Here is a 26062-nt window from a genome sequence, read left to right on the forward strand (position 1 = left end):
ACAAATAACATCATTCAGAAAACAAGGAGACTTTTCTTGTTCGGTTTGCTGCTATGATTGGGTTTCTAAACAAAATGGAAATTTGTGGCATGATCAGAATCATCAGCTCACCTCTGCATAAACAAAACTCATTCATTCTACACTTCATCCATGGATCAATAACAGTCAAATTTGGGAGAGGGGGTAGTCAACTGCCGTTTTCAGAATGGCACATATGCAATTCTGCATGCAAAACATGAGCAGATATGCCATTAGCTGCTGTGTGGGCAGTCCAGTTACCCACCCAAACACAATTCCTGCGATGGTACATGGAACCACAGCCATTAAGACCACCACTCAGACCACGTGCATTAGAATGCCTTTTTTTTTTTTTTCTGAACTATTTCTAAACTCATGTCTTCTTACAAACAAAGAGCCCGGCCCCACATACATAACCACTTACTGAGCAAGTTTGAAAATCAAGTCTAAATCAATCCCTGTTCCAATGTTCAGATGAAACAAACCCTGCAGCTACAGTTTGCACAATCTCTGGCTGTGGGGATTTAAAAACACTGGTTCACCTTTGCAATACTGTGTAAATAGCAAATCTCTTTGCAGAAGCAAAGTCTGCAACACCGCTTAGCTATTTTTTCTGGTAATCGAGTGATAAATTGACAGCAGAGTCAAAAAGAAGGGTGAATTCCTTAAGATTCTGTAGGTGGTCACCAACAGATACAACATACGCACATAAAGAGGGAACTTAGTAAAACCTTTGGAATTTAGATCTTTGAATCTTGGACATATGCACTTGAATTTAAATATTACTGTAGTCTATAGAGAATTGCATTATTAGCAAGAGATAGGAAGAGCAGACAGGGAGAAGTATTCTTAAATGGGGAAGCCAAGGCACAGAGATGCAGTGATTTGCCAGGCCCCACAGGGGATTAGCACAGTGAGAAATCAGAGGTCCCGTCCCTGCCGTGCTCTGCTTCACTGCAGGGGTTACCAACCCCTTTCTACCATGAGCGCTGATTGTGCTAACACCCTTCACCAGCTGTACAACCTTGTTTTCTGCTATTATTGCTAGTTTCTGCATTTCCCTTTTTAATTGACAGGTTTCAGAGCCAAATTTTTCTTGAGAATTTCTAGCTCAGTGTTGCACACCTGCAAGCTAGGTATCTGGTCTGCATGCAAACAGGAATGAACTTTGTGAGACAACAGCAGGAGCATCTGCAAGTCTTAAATGCACCTTTGGAGAGCCCCAGTGAGAACCTGCGTGATGCAGTCTGTGTGCTACAGACTCTGATCGCCTTCGAGAGCAGAATGGAATAATTTGTTTCCCATCCAACCCAGCAGAGCTTTGCTTGTCAGGAATTGAGGTCTTTTTCCCCTGTGGGGTATAAAGCTGCATCTTTAAAGCTGATTGTGCACATCTTCCTGTCTAGACAACACAAGCTACTGCCAAAAGGAGAGTATAAAATTGGGGAATGAATTCACTAGCCTTGGTGTTTTTATTTGCTTGAAACTAATCAGCCCTCCTGCTTGTTTCGCCTCACCGTAACAAGATGCTTGGTCTATTAACTGCTGCATATTACTTGCTATCTCCCCATGGAAGTCATTTCAGCTTCCCTCTGAATGGGGTGTGCATGTGTGTGGTCAGCTTTGAAAATAACGCCGTGGTGATTCAGAGAGATGGTCATCAGCCGTTGGTGAAAAGTGGGAAAACAGAGCTCGACTGGCAACGTTTAATTAGAAGCAAATACAAAGCCGCGTGAGAAATCGCTTCCTCCTACTGCTTCCCTTTTCCTGCTGTATAGGAGGAGATAAGAAAGCACTTACAGGCTCGCCCCTTGGCGCACAAGGAGCAGCATGAGGTCTCGGCGCCGGCTGCTGGAGGAAGGAGCCCCCACTCCCAACTCCCACCTTCCTCCTGAAGCAGCCAGACTGCAGAGCTAAGCCTGCGCCTCAAGGGATTTGACACCACAAATTATTCCCCTGACCAGACTCTTCATCAGCCCCAATGCTGTTTTCCATGCCAGCAAGCGTTGTAGGACAATCCGCAGCAGAGCGGAGGAAGATGTGCTTGTCTCAGTAGCCCCTGCTTGCCACAGCATTTCTGCGGTGCCTCTTCAGTCGGTTTCCTGGTGGAAGGAACTCTGTGTTTTGGATTTGATCATTAATTCCTATCATTAGTACTTTTTGGCTGCAACAAGTTCAAGGATTTTTTGGGGGGTCTTTATTCAACAGCACTCCGAGATGGAAAATTATATTGTCTCGGGGAGAGTGGCATATCAATAGCTGTCAGTAATTAACACAAAGACCTCATCCAGACACTGCAGCATGTAGTGGCTTGCCTGCCTGCTTTCGTTCGAGCTGACATTGAGCAATAAAGTTGAAACTTGTCACATGTTTTTGTTCAATTTGATGTACTTGGGACATAGCAAGAGAACGCAAACCAGAAGGAAATCCCTGCCTCGGTTCTTTTTACTCCTCACTGAAGCAGTCTAAAAAGGCCTCAGAAGATAATCCTTTGAACATCTGATTCTGCTAAATGATGAGTTTTTATTATATTTGATTTTAAATGTTCCTTATTTTGGTGACAATTTTGTCAGAATTCCAAGGACTGAATCTCATTTACGCTGCTGTTCCTTACAGTAAATGACAACCAGGCTCCCAGTGCCTAACTGGGCGTTCTGCTTCCACCAGGGGTTAAAACAGCAGCCTGGGGCAGAGAAGGCAGGTCTCAGGAAAAAGCAATTAAGGCTCAAAGCAGACTTTGGTTCCCAATCGTCTTGACACTGACCACACTTTGCAACATGGGCAAGCTTTTGCCTCTTTATACCTCAATTTCCCTATGTCTACAAAGAGCTGCTTGTTTTCAAGGTGCTTTGACTTTCATGGCTTAAAGTTTAAAAAAAAAAAAAAAAATAGGCACTAACCATCTGACTGCATCTCACTGATATGCAGACTGGGAAGGTAGGATTTTTATATCTGAGTGAAAATGATTTTTTTTTCATACTAAGAAAACCACCTGCGTAGTTAGTCAGCTTCCACGCACACTCAAGACAAAAGATTTCAACTTCCCCGAGCAAGAAAGAACTCTGCCACAAGCAAAGCAGAGGGTGCAAATTTGCTGATTTCACCAGAATTGCATTGCCACCTCCCAGCACAAAGCTCTGCCACCAGCTAGCCACGGCATTCCCTGCCAGCTGCAGTAGGCTTGGTGGGGACCGGCCTCAACCAGGTTGGAGCAGAATGAAGGTGGCAAGCAGAGATGTTTTTCTGTCACCTAACCCTGCAGCTTCCCCTCCCACAGTTATTTCGCCCTTCCTGGCACAGTACACAGTCCCAGGTAGAGAAAGCTGTGCAACCAAGAGGTGGTGCAAAGCTTGAGAGCAACCAAGATAAGGGGAGAAATGGGACAGAGGCAGCAGCAAGAGCATCTTGGAATCTGCTGGAAGCCTCGAGGTTTCAACAGTTGTTTCAGAAAGAAATACAGAGACCCTAGAAAATTGTCACCAAGAAGCTCCAGGAGGAGCCCAGCCCCTTTCCCCCCCAGCAGCCATAAGCCCAGTGACATGACTCTCCCCCGACACACAGACACCCACATGCAGGTCCTCGCTCGGACCAAGGCACTTTCTATTAAATAAGAATGGGTCTTGAGAGAAGGAAAGGAGAACTGGAGGCTTTGCTGCATGGTGTAGCCCTTGCACAGAGTGCCCAGATGTGAGTTTAGAGGATGCTGGCTGCTCTGCACGAACAACTTCTGCAGATACTTGAGCGCGCCCTGAACAGGATGAGTTCTGTAGGCGTTACTGCTGTACGTGTCCACATTCCTGGCAAACAGCCACAAATTCAGCCTCTGGTTTGCTGCACACTGACTCCTGCATGTGCAGTCTGTCAGTTAAAGCACACATGAAAGAGTAGCCTAAATCTTGGATCTGCCTAATCCAGACAAGGAATAACTGAGGCTGCCTGCATCTCACAGGCATCCTCAGACTTGGCTGGTATACTTGCCTTCCCCTCACCTCTGCCAAAATTACTTTCCATCAAAGCAATGTATTTTGACTTGGGCTCCATTTTCGTTTTGAGACAAAAAGTTGCAATGAGAACCATTCAGTCATCTCTAACACAAGACACATGGTAAGATCCAGCTGCTCCCTTGAGGTACGTGGTTCTCTGGTCACCTGCATCTCTGCACCCCAATTGCAGTCGCTCAGCACATAACCTCTTTGTGAGGGACAGCATCCCTCTCACAGGGGCACGCAGACCCAGCTTAGCAACTTCAAGCAACAGAGGATGCAGCTTAAGTCCAGGTAAATTCTCCCAGCAGCTAATTATCCTTACTGTTGTCCAGCAGTTCTCCTCTTGCATTAATGATAGAGAAGGCATATGAGCCAGCTCTTCCTCTTATCTCTGTTTATTAGGTATCACATTTAATATTCCCTATTATTCAGTCCAGTCCCACATCTTAACAAAAGCCACTTTCAGGCTCAATCATGTTTTCCTACACTACTTCCGATCTACGTAGTAATTTAATTTCCTCAGCGGTTCCAGCGAAGCCTCAGATAGACAGATCCGAAGGTACAGCTACGTTACCAGGACAGTGTGTGGGGTACCGACTCATCTCCCTGTGCATTTGACAGGATATTAGTTTTAAAGACCATTTCTCAGGTATTCCTAAAACCAAGGTCTACGCTTTCAGACTGCACATCGATCCCTGCAATAGCACATGTAAATACAGTAAATGTACCCACGAACCAACAGCTCAGAGCTCTAAAGGCACATGCAATCAATCACCACAGTTGTGCAAACAAGCCCAGTAATCCTGCAGGTTAATTAGGCATGATACATGCAGACAATTTGTCACATGCTGTTCTCGAGTTGGGGGCAGAATCCCTGCAAGGTCCAAAAGCAGCGAGGAGCCAGCACGAGGCTCCCACTCGCTACAAAAAGGAAGTAAAGGCAACGGGATCAGTGCAGAGACATGACACAGCACAAGCCAGCTTAGCTGCACATGTCCAGGGCAGCTTGCAGAGGCCAAACACTACGGAAGTGCAAACACCCCCCTTCATCCTGGACCTCTGACTTCCCCTTCACTGAACAGGAGGATGGGCAGAGAAAGAGAAACCCAACCACCCCTGTGTCCCCAGCAGTAAATCATCTGGGCAGGCGAGTTTTCATTTCAGCAGGAACACATCTCTAATCCAGCCCCGCTTGTGAGAGTGTGAATTACGATATCAAGCTGTGATTTGGTTTTGAGTTTCCATCAAAGGTTCTGGTTTCACTAATAAGCAAAAGAATTAGTTGAATGTTGGAAGTCACACACACTTACAACTCAGGCCCCCATGGGAAGCCTAGCCTAGAAAACAAAGTCGTCTTTGACTTGGAAACCACAAGAAAACACATACGGCAAAATTCAAATATAAAAGGAAAGTGAACATACATTTGCTATTGCAAAGCAGCTCCCGTGTGTTCCAATAACAACTCCACAATTACAGCTTCTTTTTCATAATAAACAATAATAATAAAGAGAGAGCGAGGCAGTGAAAGGCACCACAGTTTTAAAAGTTAAAACCCGGGGGGAGGAGGGGTGGGCTGTGCTGACCGGGACCCTCCCCCTCCGTACCCTCCCTGCTGCCTCCCTGCCTGAAGGACCAGAAGCAAGCAGGAGCCCAGCACGCGTGGCACAGCACCGGCTGTGACGGGTCCCTGCGCTGCCTCTGTCCCAGCTTTGTTGCTTTGTAGACCTGGGCTATATTTGGATGCTGTACCAAGTTCAACATTTGGGTAACACATTTTATTTTTACCATTACAATCAAGCCCATAAAGGAGGTGTAATTATGGCAGTGGGATGATAGCTCATACCAGGATTACCTCCCCACGCTTGGCCTCTGAAACGAGGCCCGCAGGGGACATCCATTTCCCCACAGCTGAGGGCTGTCCTGTGCCCAGCGTGCCCACTGCTGCACTGCTGGAGGTCACTGCTCCCAAACCTCCGTCAGAGGAACTCTCAGCCTCCGACATCGTGTGCCAGGAACAGAGGAGACCGAGGACCTCGCTGGTGTCCTAGACATCTGTGCTGGCAGGGCTCTTGTTAAATAAATACAACTCCCGGGTGATTTGAGGATATTGGCAGGGGCTGAAGCCTCAGAGCGCTTGAGATTTCTCCCCGCCCCGCTCTGAGGAGGAAGTGGGGGAAGGAGGTGCCCCCGAAGCTCTGACCTGGAGGACAGATCTCCTCCCGTCTCTCGGCCTCGTTGCTCAGCTTAAACCGTCACGTTTGACTCAACACCGACCCCAGGACTTCACAGCAGTGGAAGCGCTCGCAGGGAGCTTGCTGCCCTGCCCAGAGGGGCCGAGGGCTCCAGAGGAGGCAGAAGAAAGCTGCATGGGGTGTGTGTATGAAGCCGCCGAGCCCTGCGGCGGAGCTGGGCCCAAGCGCGGGGCTGCCACTTCCTGGGGAAGCGCCCAAACCACTGCGATGCGACTTCAAGGCGGGAGCACGGCCCCAGCACCACTCGGCCACGGCTGCTGACTGCAAAGGGCCCGGCTCTGCTCTCCCCAAACACCAAGCAGGCCCCAGTCCCAGCCTGCTGGCTGCTCCGGGCTGTGTGCCTCTGGAAATGGGGGCCCGAGAGGCAAGCGTTTTTGCAAATCGGCTGCTTTGCAAATTGGTTGTGCTGAATCGATTCAGTTATCTGACACAAGCAGCGGAAAACGACAGGTTTGTAGATGAAAAAGTGAGTTAATAATGCATTGAGAGTGCGAGAGTAAGTGAGAGATGCAAATAAGTTACTGGTTACCTCTGTGCTTGTTTTCATTCAGAAGGCTTTGAGCCTTTTGTAAAGATAAATTAGAGAAGTAATACATCAGGGAAGGCTTCACTAAGATGGCAATAAAAAACAAAATACCAGAGTTAGGCATGCTTCTTTGAGAAAATTACTACAAATTGCTGTGCCAAAGAGCTGTGTAAAACACCAGCTTCCCCAGGGACTGTTTACAGCAAGACAAGTCCAAAACACACAGGCACTTGGGGGAAAAAATTAGAAACAAAGGGTTAATTAAAAAAATCTTATTTACCTCTCTGACCCCCAAGACTTAGCTGAGTTCTCAGATTATCAGCAAAATACTTTGACATCTCTATAGGCCATGGCAGATACACAACTGGAATTGCTGCCCTGTGCCACTGCTCTCAATTATACGCAGCAGTAAATCACACATTTATCAGCACTGATCAACTGCAAGGACCCTGAGTACTTCAGAATGTGGGAAAATAATTATGTGAAATGGGACTGTGCCTTTTATACACATGGACTGCAACACATGTAAATGCAACCATTTCTAACGAAGCAAGTACAGATCCAGAGGATGTGCACAATTATTTGCATAAATCAACTGCTCATCTTCCTTTAAAACTTGTCCTTCCTTCAAGGCAAGTGAAAGGGAAAGGAAGAGGGTTCCACTTACAACTCCCTGAAATATCTATTTCACTATGGTGTGAAACCTAATTTCTATCTTGAAAAAAGTCTGCTTCCATGCAAAGCAACAGGATAAAAACAGAACCACCAAGCTTTCCAAATATATTCAAAACAATAATTTTATGGCTTTTAAGGGACCAGAGGCTCTCCTCAATGGGGTGAAGTTCATTCATATCCAGCCTTTGCTACTGAAAAGGTCTTTCCTTTTCAACACCATCTTAAACAGTTCAAATACAGGAGAACCTTTGCTGAAGAACCTAACATCTGTCTCCCTGAAACAGAGAGGTTTTTACTGTGACATTTTCCTGCATGCAGTAGAAACACACCTATGCCAGCATCCAGGGTTACTCAAGTGTTACCACATGCCCTGCTTCCTCTTGAAAACAGGATAGCAAGAAATGCCAACGTCATCAAACTTTTGATTTCTTCAAAGAGGTGGGAGTACCTATAATGCTGGGAGAAACCTCATGAAATTATCTAGTTTATGTCTCCTGTCCCAAGCAGAATTCAAATATATCCATGTACTTCCTACTAGATTTTTGCTTAAAAGCATGCAAAGAAGGAGACTGTACTCCTCTGAGCAGGCAGCACTACTGCGGGGTGAACTGGGACTGAGCTAGGTTTGTTTTTGCATTGCCACCTCAATCCCTATCACATCCATAAATTCTTTACGCAGAAGCAGCCTCTACCTAGTGAACAGCCTCTTTCAGAGTCTTGATGTGAGCAGCTGATCCTCAACTTCAATGAAAAGGAGTTGAGAAGGAAGAAAACAATCATGTCTACCCCCCTCTGCTATTTCAGCAACTGGATGGCCCTGCAAGAAGGTAACTGCGTGCAAACTTCAGAAAGGAAATCCCGAGTAGCAAGGACAAAGCTGTTTTCAGTGATGTGCCAGTGTGTGTCCACCAGATGTCTAAATGTTCGCATTCAACTAACATCTCTAAAATACAAGCTTAAGTTTCTCTGTAGTTAATAGCAAACTGTAGTTTCCCCCAAAGAGCAATTCAGAACACCTAAACTGGAAGCCTACACTTCTCCTTGTCTCTAGAAGGTCTCTGAAGTTAGACGGTGTGAACATTGCATGGGATGAATGGCTTCTTTCTTCCTTCCCCAGGTAAACAAAGTAAATGGCCTCTTCCGTATGGCCCAGCTAACCAGACATTTTGATTAATCAGACACTTCTCCTGCCAAACTTGGAGTGCACAACTTGGTGCAGAGCACAAACTCTCGGGGCTAGACACGTGAAAAAGAGGAAGCAGCATCAGAAAGATAAACCACAAGATAAGGCCTAGAGGATATGAGATCTGCTGGTCTGTAGCTTCAGCACACCCAAAAGAAGAAACTTGCATGCAAAATGCAGTTTTCAAAAAATAAATATTGCAGACTAACATCGTACTGGAAAAACTAGCCAACATTTCTTCCTCTGGAAGGCTCAGCTGGATAGTCACATTAAGGGTTAATTTAATGGGAAATCAGAAAAGTCATGAAAAAAATTAAGTCATTATGTTTTAGAAAAGGTAATCAAATCAAGTGGTCTATTGAAAGTGGTTCTAAAACACTGTAACATGAATGAGATGTTCAGCCTCAGTATAAATCCCACCACTTTGGTGGGGTTCTCACACTTGGGCCAAGTTTGGCTTCTCAGTGTTTAAGTCCAAATGCTTAAGAGGCAGCACTGGATTCAAGAAAGTTGGCATGGAGGGGTATCTAGTGCTCAAAAGAAAACTAAACAAACAAAAAACACAAACCAAACCAAACCAAACCAAAAAAAAGGTGGTTGGTGTGCTCATGTCTGACATTTTGAGAGTGCAGCAAGTCCCCAGTGTAAGGTCTGCCGCCTGCAGAACTGCAGCCCCGTCATCCCTGTGTAAACATTGCCATTCCTGCTCTGGGGCTGAAAACAGATACAACTTGTTGAAAAGTAATGTAATTCAGTTTCCTTGCAACCAGTTGCCTCTAACTCAAGCACGCTTTCCTCAGCTTTAAAAATCTCTCCTGTTTCATTTTGTCTGTTGCTGTACTGTTGGAATCTGACAGGAACACAAAAGTTAAAATGCGCTGAGGGGAAAGAAGAAGAGAAGCTTGAAGCCAAATAACTTATGACATGAAAGCTTTGGATTTTACTAGCCTTCATGAGTTTCAGATGTCATAAACCATACAGGTGCAACTATCTCATTGCTCATAGTACCCACATGATCTCTGTTACGTTAAAGTGAACACAAATCCAACAAATACTTCCAGGTTTATAATAAACCTTCATAAAGAAACTGTCCATATTCCCCCCACATGCAGGCACAGCTGTGCAGAGGCACATCTGCTTGGGAGACTTTAACAAGGATCTTTGTATTTACGGTTTAAGATCTTTAAGCTGGATGGCAAATTGTGATAAAACTAGGAATATCAGCTCCTACCTCCAACAGAAAACATAAATCCCTTTTTGATGGACATTGATTACAGGAAGGAAACAAAACACTTATTTCCCCATGTGACAAGATACTCATTCACTGTAATAAACATCCGTTTGATAGGAACACATTGGGAAGGTAAATTATGTTATATGTGAGCAAACTGAGAAATGAGCAAGTGCTGATTGGACATACAGTTCATGTTCCCAACACACTGTGGTGGGTTTGTCAGATTTATGGACTAAAAAAATTGCATATATTAAGTTACGGCAAATGTGATTACTATTTATTATCCTGCACCCTTTACTCAAGTATCCAGTCCATATATGCAAGTCCAGCTCAACAGAAATAAACAAATTCATTGATTTAACAATTAATGGCTTGATTTTAAAAGGGGATGAGCCTGCAGTGTAATATTTAACCTTTGAAGTTAAACACAAATCAAACCAGTGAAATTACTGGTATTGACCACACACTTAAAACTGAGCATAAACTTCAGCATTTTCCTTTCTCAGGCTTCCCATAGAAAGTCATGAGTGTGATAGGAACATCTGTAGGATGCACCCTGACTTTGCTTATTGAAAGCTGTAGCTGATCCAGACAGTTGCTATACATCATTACCAGCAATATTACCAGCAATATCACATTAACACCTTGCAACCCTGGCCAAAAGCTTGGCTTTCCTTCCGGAATGGCACTGTCTGAAATTAGGAGGAAATGAGTAAAAAACCTGATGTGGCCCCAAAGGGCTACCGTTAGGCTACTCAGCCATTGTTGTACCTAGGACTTTGCATGGTGAAGGAAAAGCCCCTTTACCCTCTTCAGCAGAATAACGAATCAGCTCAGAGGGCCAAATTTTGTCACTTCCAGCCTGTCAGCTTGCATTCTGTTCACTGATTTCAGTAGCGAGAGTTCCCTTCTCACAAGCATAGCTAGGACCAGAACTGAACTTCTAGTAGCAGCATAGGTGATACCTCAGAAAGATAAAATTTTGTTTCTATACTGACATCAGCCCAATTCAGGAGGGAGTTCCTGCTTAAACTCACTCACCCTTTCTCTGTAGAGTTACAGTCAGTAAACACATCCTCTCTGCAGTCACAGCCTTATAGAGGCCAAACTTTTTCTTGAACTCATCCCCACTGCTACATCATTTGTTGCCCTCCTACCTCCTTATCGTATGACAGCTACAGATAGTGCAATTTCCTATTGGTGACACACATCCAGGACAAAAAGAAGGCAGCGTTACCACAGAGGATGAGCAGAACAGCATGCAAGGTGGGACACAACATCAGCAAGTGACATAAAAACAGGAAAGGATTGAAATGGATGTGCCGAGTGCTTGGATCCCACACAGGTCAAGTTCTCTGACCTACATTTAAGTGGGAAGGCCCTACAGCCAGAGGGCAGCTTTGCCTTCCTTTAAACTTCAAGGGAACTTGTATGAGTCTCATACAATTTGATTGTATGGACTGGAGAGGAGCTGAAGTTCGATACAGCCAGGAATACCAATAGCACCTCCCTGCTGCAGGGAGGGAAGAGTCTGTTCTCAAGATAAAAAGGGTTCAGGTGGAATACAGGGACACTGGAATACTGGACACCTTATGACAGAGCTGGGTCACAGGACTTTTAACATCTATCCCAGAAAAGATAGCAAATACTTTTGCTCAGTTTCTGAGCTTTCACAAGCCAATCCAAACCAACTTTCCAAACTTCTAGAAATTTATCACCATTCCACTTCAGACATTTTATGCACGCCTACTACTACAAACACATGCAGTACCGCAAGCTCCCTGTTTCAGGGGAAAATGTCCCCTAGCAAGACATTCAAAAATAAAGGCAGCCCCATTTTTTTCTCCATGCAGGTAATCTCCAGACCCTTACCTGGACGACGGGATGGCCTCCGGTTGGTGCCTTGACTGCCCCTCGGCTCCCCTCCGTCTCGTAGTGCGCACGGTGGTGAGGCTTGGGCTGGACTTCGATTCGCAGCTCGTAGGAGCCAGACTGGCTGGAGAGAGGCCACTCGAGGGGTGGGAGCGACTGGACGGGCAAACTGGGCAGAGAGAGACCAGACAAGCTGAAGCCTTTCAGCACTTTATTTCCCAAAGCCCTGAGCTGTTTGTCCTCCAAGAACCCCACTGGGCTGCTCCTGCTGACACACTCGGGAGTTTGTTATTAATTTCAGTGACCGCATGCTGTCCTGCTCATGCTTGATTACAAACCTAGATGGAATTCAGGACAAACACAGTAATTTCTGTGGGCCCATCTCCTGGCAGAAGCATGACACCTCCATGATCTTAAATAGAGATATCTGTAGCAGTTGCATTATTTCAAAGATCCCCCTCTTTTACCTAACTTTGATGAGTGCCTTGAGTTTTGAACATGGGTAGTGTACATTGAAAAATTATCTCCATTTCCCATTACTTGCCAGTTGTGTAAGTTAGTAACACTGTATGATTTTCACAATTAATAAGATGCAGAAGAATAAAGTGCAAAATAGTCTTTCCTGATAATAGTTCTCCTGTTATCAAAATGCACAAGAGCTTACCACATGAGATCAATACAATCAAACATACAATTTGAGCTTGCACTGCATTTTAACCAACTCCAACTTTGTGAGTATAAACTGCTGCCAGGACTGATCTAACAAGTCACAGAAAGACACAATCTATGTGACTTCTTCTTCCTCTTGCAATTTGTGTTTCCCACGTTCGGAGCAGTACGGGGTAAACCCAGCATGGGGACAACCATGCTGACACGAGGGATGGCACAGCTGACAGGATCCCAGATGCGACTCAAAGTGGAGTAACAAATTTGGAAATTGCCATTCTGGCCGACACACAACAAACAGGGTCCAAACTGATGTCCTGCTGGGTGCTGCCAGTGCCAGATAACAGAGGGAATTGATGAGAGACATGCAAGTGACTGAGATTTTGGTTAGACGACAAATTAATTAACAAACACCAAGTCACTTGGAGTGGAATGAGTGTTCAGTCTGACTTGGAGCAGCATGCTCCATTCTGACTTGGGAAATATTTGAAGTATTTTTTATCCTTGATGGAAATTTGTAAGCAAGACATTTGCGGAATTTAGAAAAGCAACCGAACCATTCTCTTTAAAAGTAGCTGGATGGAATTAGAACATTTAACCTTTGTCAAAGGCTGTTTGGAATCTGCTCTTTATACAAAGTTTGGCAAACTGATATGAATTTTTTGCGTGACGTGGTACCAATGAAACACTTCGGCGATGTTTCTTCCAAACCCAGACCACTCACCTCACAGAGGGATTGGGCTCACATGAACCAGGGCTGTCCCCACGCACTTAGCTTTGCTCTGCAGCAGGATCTGGCCCAGGGGAACGCTCCTTAGGGATCCTCATGCACAAGATAGGGCATCATACCATGAGAAAATACCCAACCACAAGAAGCATTACATACCTGCAGATAGGAATTGCTGGCATCAGTTGTTTTGTCCAGGATGGAGGAACCAACAAAATCGATTCTGGGGCTGAGTTTCTCCTGTCCTCCTGCTCGCAAGGCCCGTGGAAGTCAACAGTCTGAAAGACGTGACATGGAATGCTGTTTTTGTGGGAAGGCATGGACGAAGGGTCAGGGCTGGTTTTCCAAATTTTCGTGGGAACACCACAGGAAGGATCTGTAGGGAGGCTGTTCATAGCATCCATGGAAATAGAAGCGGTGGGCAACTGCGTGTAAGTAACTGAAGAGCTGTCTTCCCTCAGTGGGATGCGAGGAGATGATTGTGGAGAGGGGGTCCTTGACTGTCGTGGAGAAGTGGAAGGCAGCTGAGTATTGTAGAGCTCAGTGCAAGAGTACCTCCGTTTTGCACCTGGTGACGAAGACCTTGAGTTGGGACGGGGTGATGGTGAATGTTGTCCCAAGCAGGTTTCCTCCGTGATGCTTGTTCGTGGTGACATTATTGGAGAGGTTCTAGGAGAATAATGAGTATGGATGTTTTGAAACTGCGGACAAAGGTCATCACTAGGACCATTATTTGGTGAAACACATGGTGATGTGCAAGGAGATAAATTTGTCTCTGAAATGAAACTTGCAGAGGAGCCGCTACTAGCTGGGCTCAAACACAGTGGTTCTCTGTAGCCCTCAAAGCCAGGGACAGGCAGGGTAACCCTCGGGCTAGCAGTAGCTGAGTTTGGCTGATGTTCTACCAAAAGAACATCTGTGTCTCTGCTGCGGTAGGGACCCCCTGAATGAATCAGTTCAGGATATGGAGTAATTTCAATCCTAGGGCTCGGAGCAGAGGCCCCTGCAGCGTTGGCAGGGTTTGTAGGTGTTGTCCCTATGCTATCTGGCTGTCCATATCTGCCCATGGGATCTGCAGAAAGGCTAGAAAAAGGCAGGGGGCATGGCTTGAGGCCACAGTCCAAGACATCATGAGCGTATGCAACTCCAGAGGGTGGGCTGTTGGTTTTATGTGGAGTCGGTTCTTCTGGAAAAAGAAGGGTCTCTTTAAGGCTATAAATATTATTACAGAAGCTGAGCAATCATGGATTAAAATATGCATATTTATAAACTGATTGTGATCTGATATTAGGTAAATATTTGTTTAATTATTTTAACTGCAATTAATGCTTGTGAAAAGTACTGGATTAACAGCCAGGGAAGCTCAAGTGCTCAGAGCAGATGCAGCATGGACAGAAGCACTGCAAACTCCTCCACACTGCCCTGTTGGGCTCCCACTACCTGAGCTAGAGGGGTCACCTGGAAGGGTAGGCAGCACATCAGCCTCTCTGCCCATTTAGACACGGGCCTTCCTATTCATTTTGCCAACTCCATCCATTAGCATCAACTGAAATGTTGTGATGCCAGTCAATTTTTGTCAGCTACAAGCTGGAGTGAGACCATCACATCATGAAACCACTTCCAAATAGATCTATATAAAACCAAAAGGTTAAGGAACAGCTTTTGGTGAAAAGTAAAGCCCAGCCAAAAAAGGTTTCATGAAACCAATGCTGAGTTCAAGCTCAGCATTATAAAGTCAATTCTGTGTGAAGATTTGTTTGGCTCCATACCACATCAACAAGTCTTAGTAACAGGTTTCACATAAAAAAGCACCAGATGATCAGAAAACACATTCACAAAGGTTTGTTAAAAAAGAAAGACATAGAAAGAATCCAATCCCATTTTTACAGGCAATCACTTTCTAATTCAGCTCAGAGGAGGATTATAAAGTACAGAAAAACACGTAAGTGTTCAGTGGAACCCTCACTGCTGGTACAGAAATTCTCAATTCTTAGAGATTCTCCATTTCGCAAACTGTCCCCAGACTGCAGAGCATAGGGATGCTTCTAGGCCAGAGCAGGATTCCCACCAACATTGCTGAGCCCAGCTCAGATCTCATCCCAGCACCCCATCGGATGCTTAATACCAGGGGCATCTGAGAGCAAGTCATGCCAGGTATCCCTGGGACAGACTCCTCGATGAACATCAGCTCCAGTAGTTTCCCTAGCCTGGGAGCTGAATAATACTTGTCATTACACAAGAACATGCAGGATATCACCAGGAATTTTATGGTTTTAAAGACTTTAATGTATCCAGCAGGAAATATTTGAAACAGCACGATTTGAGATTAATTTGCTTTATCTGTTCACCCTTGGACACAGATCAGTATGTGTCACAGTCAAAGAGCTTTTTGGTTCCAACATTTTCTCTAAGTCCTACATGAGACAGCATTTCCTCTGAGCAATAGCATTGTACATAAAGCCAGGTAGGAGCCAACCGTACTTTTTGCAAGAGCAGCAAAAGGCCGTAGTGAAATTTCTACACAGAGACTATCATTCAATTTCAGGGGTTTTCTGGTATCTTTCAGTTTTAAATCCCTCAGTGTGAAAGCAAAATCCACCACAGATTGGTCTGTAGTGAGAAGTTCAAAGCCATCTTTACTTTTTGATTATGAACTTGTTTTTCTCCTCCAAAGTGGCAGCATTTCCCTAGTCATTAGCTCCATTAGGGATTTTTTCTTAAAATTAACTCAGCTTTAAGATTGTGTAAATGAAGACAGAGTCTCAGCATGGACTGCTACTACTACTTTTTGTGCTGAAAGTTTTGCAAAACCTGGAGAAAACTCCACTTAAAGAAAAATTTAGCAGGAAATGCTGAACTTTAGTGTTTATTGGAAAACACCAGCCTGCCAACCAAACAAACCAACACACAGAATTTCTATGTGACAGGATCAGAGACAACTGGAAGAGTCCAGCTTGCAGAGTCCTTAAGGTTCCCTCTGGCTTTTAATCCCAGCACGTAGCTGCTTGGGGAATAGGGAAAACAGCAACGAGTAACTGAATTTTGAGCTGAACATTTTTTAGCACCATTATCTCAGATATCAGAGCTTTCGCATTCACAGGAATTCACGTGCCACTCACGTCACTCATATTCTGTCACATCATGCCTAGATATTGGTGCTATGATTCACTGTGAATTAAACTCATCCCTCCTTAGGGCTCAACAGAGCAACACGCCTCCTCGCAGTCACATAAAACATCACTCCCACTGCTTTCAGAAGAATCATTCAGATTCAAATTGATGCAAGCGAGCAAAATCAGCACCAAACAGAGCAAAGATTGACATCAAGAGTCGAGACAGGATTCACACAGTGATCAGTAATCGCATAAAAGCTCTCCAGGCTGAACAGCTTCACATCAAGGAACAGGCGGCCGTTTCAGTTCCCCATTCAACAGACTGCTGTAATAGCTGCCCCCACCGCACACGTTAAATCTTACTATCTGTGCCATTAGCTGCCAGGTACACATACAAGAGGGAAAGAATAACAGGTCCTCACAACGTATGTCACGCAATGAAGCCAGCATGTTCAGATTTGTGTCGAGGGGATAGGGGGACAGCAACAAGATATTTATATGTGCATGTGTAATTTTTAAGGTTTTATGAATAACAAACACATACACCCCCCATTTTGCTCATTAAAAACAGGCTTTTAATTATTTATATTATTTTTCTTTCCTTTTCCCTGAAACACTGTGTTATTAGGCACTTTCAGTACAAGCACTTTCATCCTGGCTATCCACCCTCCAAGAGGATCCGTGCTCCAGATATTAATGACAATATTTCGGCACAACAGCAAGCTGCAACACGACCGTGCCTTCATGCAGCATTCTTCCCAGAGCACTCCAAAGCGCTTCACAGGCCACGCAAGCTGGGATTGCTCACCCCTCACTAGCCGGGAGCGAGCCAGGCAGGCACCCTTTGCCAAGCAGACAACACCCACAGCCTTCCTCAGAACAAAAATATTTAGCTTCCCCCCCACTAAACACACACACACACACACGTTGAATTATTGATAAAGCGGGTGGCAGCGCTGGGACGTGGGGAGTGCTGCAGACGAGTGCGGCTTGGCCCGCGTCAGGTCAGGGAGCCCCTGGGCTCGGGGCGGGGGCGGCTCCGTGCGGCCTGGAGACGCTGCCGGGCCCTGACGCATCGGCCTGGCTTCAGCAGGACCCGGGGCTTGAGGGTTTTTTTGGGAGATCTCCCGGGCCTGCGTAGCTTCAGAGCTACAATGAAATCACTGTCCCAGGCGCTGTTGCCCACGCCTGTGGCGTCACAGTCTGTTGCTGCAGAAACGCCTGTGATGCTACGGGGCAACACTCTGACTTCACGGGGGAGGGAGAAGGGGCGCTTGGGTGAAGCAGCGAGTGCTGCGTTCCTGAAATAAACGGCTCTTCCACTGACAGCAGCAGCAGTTTTGGCTCGTGATTCAGCAGGAGCAGGACTGGCTGCTCAGCTCACTGCCGATGTGCCCAGGATCCACTCAGGGAAGGGGAGGACGCAAGCCAACATCCCACTTCCCCATGCAAGCGCCACGGGAGTTTGTTTTTCCAAACAACATCAGGAGACGGGAGGGTCAGGGAAAGGTTGTTCCCCTCCTGCTTTCCCTCTGCATTCACAGGCACCAGCCTGAATGTGGAGCAGCCCCAGGCATGGCAGCGTATCCCATGGGTGCTTCTCCTCAGCGCGGGGAGGAAAAGCTGCCCCCATGAGCTTGGTTAGGGTGGCAGGAGCAGAGGAGAGCCCCCCGCAGGGCACCCTGAGGAGGCGAGGGGCCATTGCATCCCCATACAATAGGACCATTATGATCAATAGACCTAGCACACATGTTCTGCAAGAACTGAAGTATCTTTGCAACCTGTGTGGAACTCCAGGCAGCACAGCTTTGCTCCCACTGTTGTGCCACCTTCAAGGATTCATCTATTCCTGCACCCCAGCACACAGACAGAGCTCTTTCTGTGAAGGACGGCCCTCTCCACTGCTTTTTCTGACCGCAGCTGGACAGACATCTCAGGGAGCGACCCAGAGCAGCACAGCTCCCCTGACACCCCTCTTTCTGCCCCTGTCACCACAGGGCTTCCCCACCTCCCTTCACTTGGGCACTGCTCAGTCTCTCAGCCTTAGCTTTCACTGCTGACTCATCCTCTGATTCACTAACAAAATATCCTTCTTGCTTGAAAGGGAGTTAAAAGAAAGAGAACTTCACATCCAAACAGCACCGGTGCCTCCCCACATCCTCAGTCAGCGTCAGCACAGACTATCAGCAGACCTACTCCACCACTCCCCCCTGGTACCCAAGCCTCACGGCTAGCGACGGCCTACCTCCAAGCCCTGCGGGAGGGATCGCATCCAAGCTGATAGCTCTTTATTACCCGCTTTGTTCCTCAGTCTTTATTCAGTTAAAAGTTCACAAGATGATCTTTCCTCTTCTCACAATAGGAAATGGAAGCAGAACTCTGTACACTACCACGTTATAAATAAACAGCACACCAGCTCCTATAGACACACGAATGCTGCAGGCGGCTCAACTAACCATCTGGTGGCTGGGCCACCTCCCCAGGTGCTCACATTGCAAGCAATTACCACGAAGAGCTAAAACACAGGTGAAAAAGATCAATGGATTTAAGTTTCAAAGGATTTAACTTTTCACACACCTCTGAAAGAGGAAAACCTGTACTGAGGCCTGCTGGGCCCAGGAGATTTCCCCAATCTGGCCCGACGCACACCAGTGCGTGCACACATGGGTTTGCAGCGGCCCACCCTGTGCTGTTTGTTAAACAAGGCAGCAACTTCAAAGCCATTCAGTCAGCCAAATGTGACCTTGCCAATTAGCATGAAATTAGGGAATAACAGATCACCAGAGCAACTGCATTCCACAATGGGTTCATACAAATCATCATCTAAGAAAAGCTAAAGATAGCCGTGTGCGGGACAAGGCAGCCAAGGGAACGCAGGGGAGAAGCTTGGATTTGACTTCACACCCATTTGCTGTAATTTAAATTGAGTTACTTATTTGCATAAGTAAGACAGTCCTAAAAATTTTTAATTACTTATTATCATTTCATGACCAGTCCGGAGCTTTTTTGCATTTTTCAAAAGCTGGGTATTCTGATATTTACTCTAGCTGCCTGGAAGCTCAAAGTGAAAGTTGGTTTCCTGAGTGAAATCTGGTATTCTCTGTTACATGTGCATATTTGTTTCCTTACTGTACGGCTGCTGCTGAACACTGCGTCCTGTGTTACCGAGGCAGTTACCAGCACTGAGCTGCAAGCATTTTTCCCCTTTTAATAGCTTTGTAATGGGGAGAAAAAGGAGGAATGAGGCAAATTATACAGCGTTTAACAACTACAAGAGGTAGCAATGTCCCTATGAGTCTATCTACCTATAAGTCAGCACTTAAAAGAATATTAATATTTACAGGTACTCCCTGTTTCCCCTCTCTATAATATATATACATAGCCATTTGCTTTAAGATTCTTATTGCAAGATGCAATGTAAAGGCTGCTGAGCTACAGCAAAGGCTTGAGTCTATGAGCAAATCCTCCTTCTGACTGCCAGGCTCACCTGTTGTCTTAGGGCAGGATTTGTCTGGAATCTTATTAAAAGGTGGGTTTTGTTTGAATTTTAAGTTTCAGAACTCCACTCAGAGGATCGCTTCTCAGAAGGGTTAACCTCAAGTATCAAAAAAAAGATGTGCTAGTGCTATCTATCGGTGGAACAATCATCCCATGGTAAACACAGAACAAAAATACAAGAACTGACCTGCAAAAGCAGAGCAGAGATCTGGCTTTCCATTTTTTTGTCTCTCATAGTGGAGAGAGATTATGGAATTAGTAAGGAATAACATTCAAAACATTTGTCAGCACATGTTCATCAGGGAATCCTATTTGCAGGAGCTAGTTCAAATTCTCATTTAGAGTCTGCCATTCCTCTCACAGAGGAGTTGTAACCTTGCTGGGAGGTTCAACAGGTGCAACTACTTTCTGTCAGTCTCCTCTGAGAAATAAAGATATTCAGCACCTTTCAAATTTTAAATTAGATAAAACTTGGGGTACCACTAGCAATGCCTCCACGTGTCTCTTTGAAGGGCATGAATCTAACACATAGTTTAAAAGGGCAGTAAGCATCTTCCACACCCAAGCGAAACCATGACTTCAGCCTAGCAGCCAGGACACCCGCTTTGCACAATTCCCAAAGCCATTCACCTGGGCACTTCTTGGAGTTCAGCCTGCTAAAGGCAGACATGTCTGGTTTGAAAATACCAAGGAGAAGATAGCTAATTAAAGTCTGGCCAGTAAGGGTGAAAGTAAAAGGCACATGGAAAATGGCACTGTGTACAACACTCCTGCTTATGGAAATGGTTGGCTTAAAGAGGAATATCTAATATTAATAATATTGACCGTAGGGTTTTTATTTACCCTTTTTTCCTCTGTTGCTTTTATAGCAGTCCATGTTCCTGTTGTCTCAGGCACACATAAGCACTCCTGAATGCCAACTGCTTTCAGTAAGAATATTTCTGGCATTTCCATGGCAACAAGTTGTGATATAGATCCTACTTTTAAAACACAAGCTTACGTAGATACTGTCAAATCACAACCTTTTAAAAAATTGTTTATCATGAATAAACTTTCATACCAATCCATTTCTAGAGCCCTGGATTTCTATTTGTTTCATTAACTATTTTTTTAATTACTTTTAGCATGTTTGCAGAGATTTGTTATTATAGGACTTGTCATGAGCAGTGGGTGGAGCTGCCCAGACTGAGGAAACCAGAGCCTCTTTCAAACAGGCTTTGAACATAGGAACCAGACTCAAATACGGGGATCCTCGCTCAGACACTCCTATGGTTTTGGTTCCATTTTGAATCCTCCACTGAAAGGGACTTGTTTTCCTAACTGCAGTTCATCTGAGGCCAGAATCTCACATGAACAACAAGCATCATTTACCACCAGCATGTGGATAAAGCCCTTCCTCAACATTTGAACATTTTCTGTTCTCGTGTAAACACGCTTTAATCTTTTGTACATTAAAGGTCACGGATGTATACTGGATTGCTTACAGACTCAAGCTGGTGCCTTTTCAAAGCAAGAGAGAATGTTCTCCAGATTACAATGCCAGTATATATGGCTGTGATTTTTTTTATGCTAATGATTTCCATCTTTGGAACAAACAAAATTACTACTAATTATGGTTTCCAGTCATTCAAATGTGGAGAAAGCAGGCTCAAGAAGGAAGTTACTTCTACTACAAGCGTACACTGCTCTGCATTTATGCGGTTGAGAAGATTAAACTTTCTACCCCCCACCTACGCACTGCTATATTCTGTGGAACTTCCCACCTAAGGCCTCACAGCAGTACTCGCTATTGCAAAGACGTGAAAAGAATAGTATCTGAAACTTTCTCTGAAAGTGAATGTATTTTCATTAAAATCACTGACCTCTTCCCATCATGGGTTTATTGCAGCATGGTTTGATCTACATTAATCCTTGAAAGAAACTTCAGCTTTGGACATTGGATGGCATTAGCCACCCTAACTCAGCTGCCATGCTGGCACACGTTTGTATATGTGCACATGTAAACAAAGACTAAAACTCAGCAACTGCTCTCCATTTTGCTAATGATGCCACAGTTCAGGCCTATTGGGTCTCCTTCACCTGCACCATCCCCTAAGAACACAGCATCTTCTTCAAATGCCCTAACGAAATGCCACCTCTACTGTGCAGAATCAAAACAAGCATGTCTTAGAAATGACATCCCAGCACTGCTTTCCTCGGGGTCCTGCCCCTTTCATCTGGTTTACACAGATCTGTATTTTAAGAAGCTGCAAGTATCACTTTTTAGTACCACTAACAGGCAGAATCATCATTTGGAAAGTCAGGGAGCACTTGTCACGACACTTTTAGTACCACAGACTTGCATGAAGTCGGAAAAGTAGGAGAACAACCTGTCACTTTTTTTAAAAAGACCTTTTCTTTTTTCAGTTTAACCAAAGTCTATGACATCTGAACCCAAACTGAAAACCAGCTCGGCAGAGCTCCCTGCCACACCAGCTCCCTAACTCTCCTCCTGGGCAGGGAGCTCCCAGCGCACCCTCTGCCGCCGTGAGGACGGCCACAAGGCAACCAACCGAGCCGGGCGCTTCTCCATCTCCTTCCCGCAGCCCCAGGACTTTGTGTCACTACCAGGCGAGTCCCAGCATCGCTCCGGCCACCACCGAGGCACCTCCGCCTGCTGCAGCCCGGACGGGCGCGGCCAGAGCAGCCCCGCATCCCTCAGCGGGTGGCAGCAGGAGGCAGCAGGAGGCAGCGGGGCACCGCACCCAGCCGCCAGCCCGGCCGGGGGCTCGGCGAGGCGGGCAGGGGCCGGCAGCAGCCCCGGCCCCTTCCTTTTCCCCCCCGGGCCGGTCCCCGGGGACCGCTGGGTCCGACAGCGGCGGCCCCCGTCGGGGCGAGGCGGCGGCGCCCGGCTCCTCACCAACCTTCGATCGGCTTCAGGTAGTCGTAGTCGAAGAGGATGGAGAAGTCAAACTCCTCCTGGGGGCTGCCATCCCGGGCCGGCCCGGGGCCTTGCCCGGAGCCCCCTTCCTGCGGCTCGGGCTGCGGAGCCCGGGCAGCGGCGCTCATCGCGGCCAGAGCCCGGCGGGCGGCGGCGGCGGGGAGCCCCGGAGGTGGCCTTCAACAGCGAGCGGAGAGAATTACAGGGGATGAGAGGGGGAAGAAATAAAAGAGAAAAAAAATAAAAAATAAAAGAGGGGGAGAAAAAAAAAAAGTAAAGGGAAAAAAAAAAAACTCTCGCAGGGGTCGCGCAGAGGCCGGCGCGGCTGCCCCCGACGGCGGGGTGCGGGCGAGGAAGCCCTGCGGCGGCCCACGAGGGGATGGCGAGATGAGCAGCGGCTGCTTCCTGCTCCCGAGCAGCCACCTGCCGCCCGGGGCCGCCCCCGCGGAGGAGGAGCCCGGCCCGGCTGCACCGCACCGGCCCCGGGGAAGGGTGGCCCCGGCCGGGGTGCCGGTGGCCGAGCGGGGCCCCGCTGCGGGAGGAGGAGGGAGAGGGAAAAGGGAAGAGCTGGGAGAGGGAAGAGCAGGGAAACGGCCTCGCACGGTGCTGGGGAGCCCCCAGTGCCCGAGCTGCTCCCTGTCCTGTTACCCCAAGGGTCCCTGCTGAGGTTGGCAGGGGCTGCGGGTGGTGCTGCCCTTGCCTCCTGCAGGCTTCACACATCCCAAGCCACGTGCTCCTTCCCCTCGCCACAGGCAGGTTTCTGGGAGCATCTCCTGCAGGAGACTGACCTCCCTTCACTAGAACACCTTTAAAAACGCAAAGCCCGTCATGCACAAGGCCTCTGTTCTTCCCTGCCTTGCTCACAAACAGCGTTTCACCCAGTGGGCCTCACCGCCTTCCCTGCTGACCACAGCACCAATGCTGCCAGCTTCCCCAGCTACCCCTCGCCCACCCAAGCCACATTGGCTGCATTCATCGGTCTGCCCAGGGCACTTCCAGGGGCTGGTCGCCTCCTGCCAACAGCCCTCTGCCCCTCTGACGGCTGCTGCTACCAGCAGGCTTCACTCGTGGGTACCTGGAGATCCTAAATTTGTGTGTTTAGAGCATCTGTGGTCAGAAGACTCTGTTCCTTCGCTTACCTGTTTGTATGGTTCCCTTTATTACTGAACAGATTGCTGTCACTGGGTCTGTGGCTTTGAAAAGCGCTCTTAGTCTGTAGACAGGGTAGGGAGGCAAAGGCAGAGAGACCAAGATCATTAAAAAGGTATTTTAGTGTTTACTTCAACTTGTTTTTATTTGCTAAGCCTAAAAAGCCTACAAATCTGACCCTAAACTACTCGCCTAAGTCTGTTTCATAGCTCACATCAACTGGGATCTCTATGTTGAAGCTTATAACCTGCCACTGTCATCGTTAATATGGCCAGCCACATCATCACCTTCTCATTGCATTTTTTTACCATCCTTTGGCAGTTTGGAGTGCAAGAACAACTATGCTGAGCTGCTGCAGAAGCCCGCAGCAAGCCCTGTACCAGCCAGTCGCCCAGCGGCAGCTACTGGGACGTGTTTAGAGGCACCTATTGGTGACTGGGAACACTGCACCAGGCTTTCTGGTGTGAAGGGAGAGTGAGGGTAACTGCAAGGGCTCTGCTTTTGGGGCTGCATAAAGGCAGCTGGGGAGCAATCAGGCGGGATTCAGGCCTTTATGGCATTAGTTCTTTACCTGAAAGTGGCAAGGGTTAGGGATAGCAGACTTCCAGAAAGGGCAGGCGATCCGGCAGACCTGATGGGCTGGGGTTTTTACTAAGGTATTTACAGGAGATGGTTAGCTGGAAATACCGGGATCCCTGCTGGTATGTTCTGTCTATACATGTACTGCTGGGGAGCAATTTCAACAGGGAAATGAAAGCCACCAGTCCACATTCACACCCACCAGCTTAACGAGCCATTTCACTGCAGTCAGTGCCAGGTTTTAACTCAGCAGAGACTAAAAGGACAGTATTTCTTTCTCGGGAACGCACAATATACGTAGTAATACAATAGCTTCCTAGGACCAAGCTATTTGAACTTTCTCCTGAGCTCCCTGCCAAAACAGCCAGGAACAGCAATTAGCTGGGTTTCCGCACGGTCAGCAGGCAGCTTTGTGTGTGCACACGCATGTGGACAAGCAGCGTGAAGAGCCCACAGGCTGTGTACATCTCCCCTTGTGCCACACGATGCTGCTTCCTGGCCTGCTGTGGTTGCTTGCCTGGTGCGGGGACTACTGAAGCCTGTTTTGGAAAGGATCCAGTGCTCTCTCTGTGGTCGAGCTGGAGACCACAGTTAAGTCTACCTCATCTGCTGCAGCGCTTCTTAATACTACACGAGGCGCTCGCACTCTGTAGTTTCTTACTGGTTCGGCCAGGGACAGGGCTCTGCTGCCGCCGGGCACAGACCGGGAAGCCTGCGCAGCCGGTGATTAGCGGTCTTGGCTACTGGGATTCAGAAATGAGGCCACCCCAGGAAGCTGCAGATGGGGCTGAGCTCCTACCCTCAGGAACGTGCATGGGGAACGGCAGGGTACCGGCTCCTTAGGGAACATGTGCTGCTGTGTCTGATGGCTTGATTCCTTCTGAACTGTTTAAATTTGAAGAAAAGAATATATTGAATTGGTGTATTTATATATCTGTTCTAAAATGATGCTTACCATTTGCTGGAGCACTAGCCTTTTATCATTAGCCCTTCTATTTAAAATTCATTAGAAAAACTAAATATACTTGCTGATCTTGGCTTAGCACTAAAGAGAGCTGTCATCCTTCCAGCTAACAACACATGGAGCACGATTGGATAGCATCATTTATATTAGCCACAAAAAGAAAATATGTAAATGATAATATTGGCCTTTTTAAATAAGATATGGGTGATTGGCAGGAGAGCATGGGGAAATGACCCCAACTTCTGCTAAATCTTTATCCGATCCTTCATCCTATATTTCCTAGCTTGCCTGCAATCCGTTAAGAATGTCAAGTTTTAAAGTTATCCTTAGCTACTCCTAGAATTAGTAATATTCCACAAATGGAAAATGTACCTTCTGCTTTCCAAGAGGACCATGTCATTCGAAATAGCTTCACTGCTAATTCATCGAATCATAAATTCTGACACTGGCGAGGAATTAGGGTGACAAGACAGCAATGAGAGAAGTGTTAGAGAAACGTAGGAATTAGCTCAGCTTGTAGGATTCAACTTTTTTCTTTTTTTTCTCCCAGCAGACAACCTGACAGATGTCAAGGAGCAATAGCCACCAGGCACACAACTGACTGCGTTCCTCTGCTTCCTTCTGCAGCTCATGGGGCACATGAGGACATTGGTCCCATATGCCCACTGAGCTGTATCATACAGGAATTGCAGTTTCCACA

At 46.7% G+C, this 26062-nt stretch overlaps 1 protein-coding gene across 1 annotated transcript in view; it reads right to left on the minus strand.

Annotated features, from left to right (window-relative positions):
- The window catches only part of NFATC2 (nuclear factor of activated T cells 2), a gene marked incomplete at both ends in the record, with an annotated part of 84601 nt that extends 61803 nt beyond the window's left edge, over positions 1-22798 (minus strand). The window contains 3 exons of the mRNA XM_084296451.1: positions 11747-11915; positions 13299-14325; positions 22654-22798. Of these exons, the coding sequence (XP_084152577.1) occupies positions 11747-11915; positions 13299-14325; positions 22654-22798 (1341 nt within the window). The remainder of the gene's footprint in view (positions 1-11746; positions 11916-13298; positions 14326-22653) is intronic.
- Positions 22799-26062: the final 3264 nt, after the last annotated feature.

This window comes from Netta rufina, assembly GCF_964035555.1.
Source record: "Netta rufina genome assembly, chromosome: 16".
Classification (NCBI taxonomy): domain Eukaryota; kingdom Metazoa; phylum Chordata; class Aves; order Anseriformes; family Anatidae; genus Netta; species Netta rufina.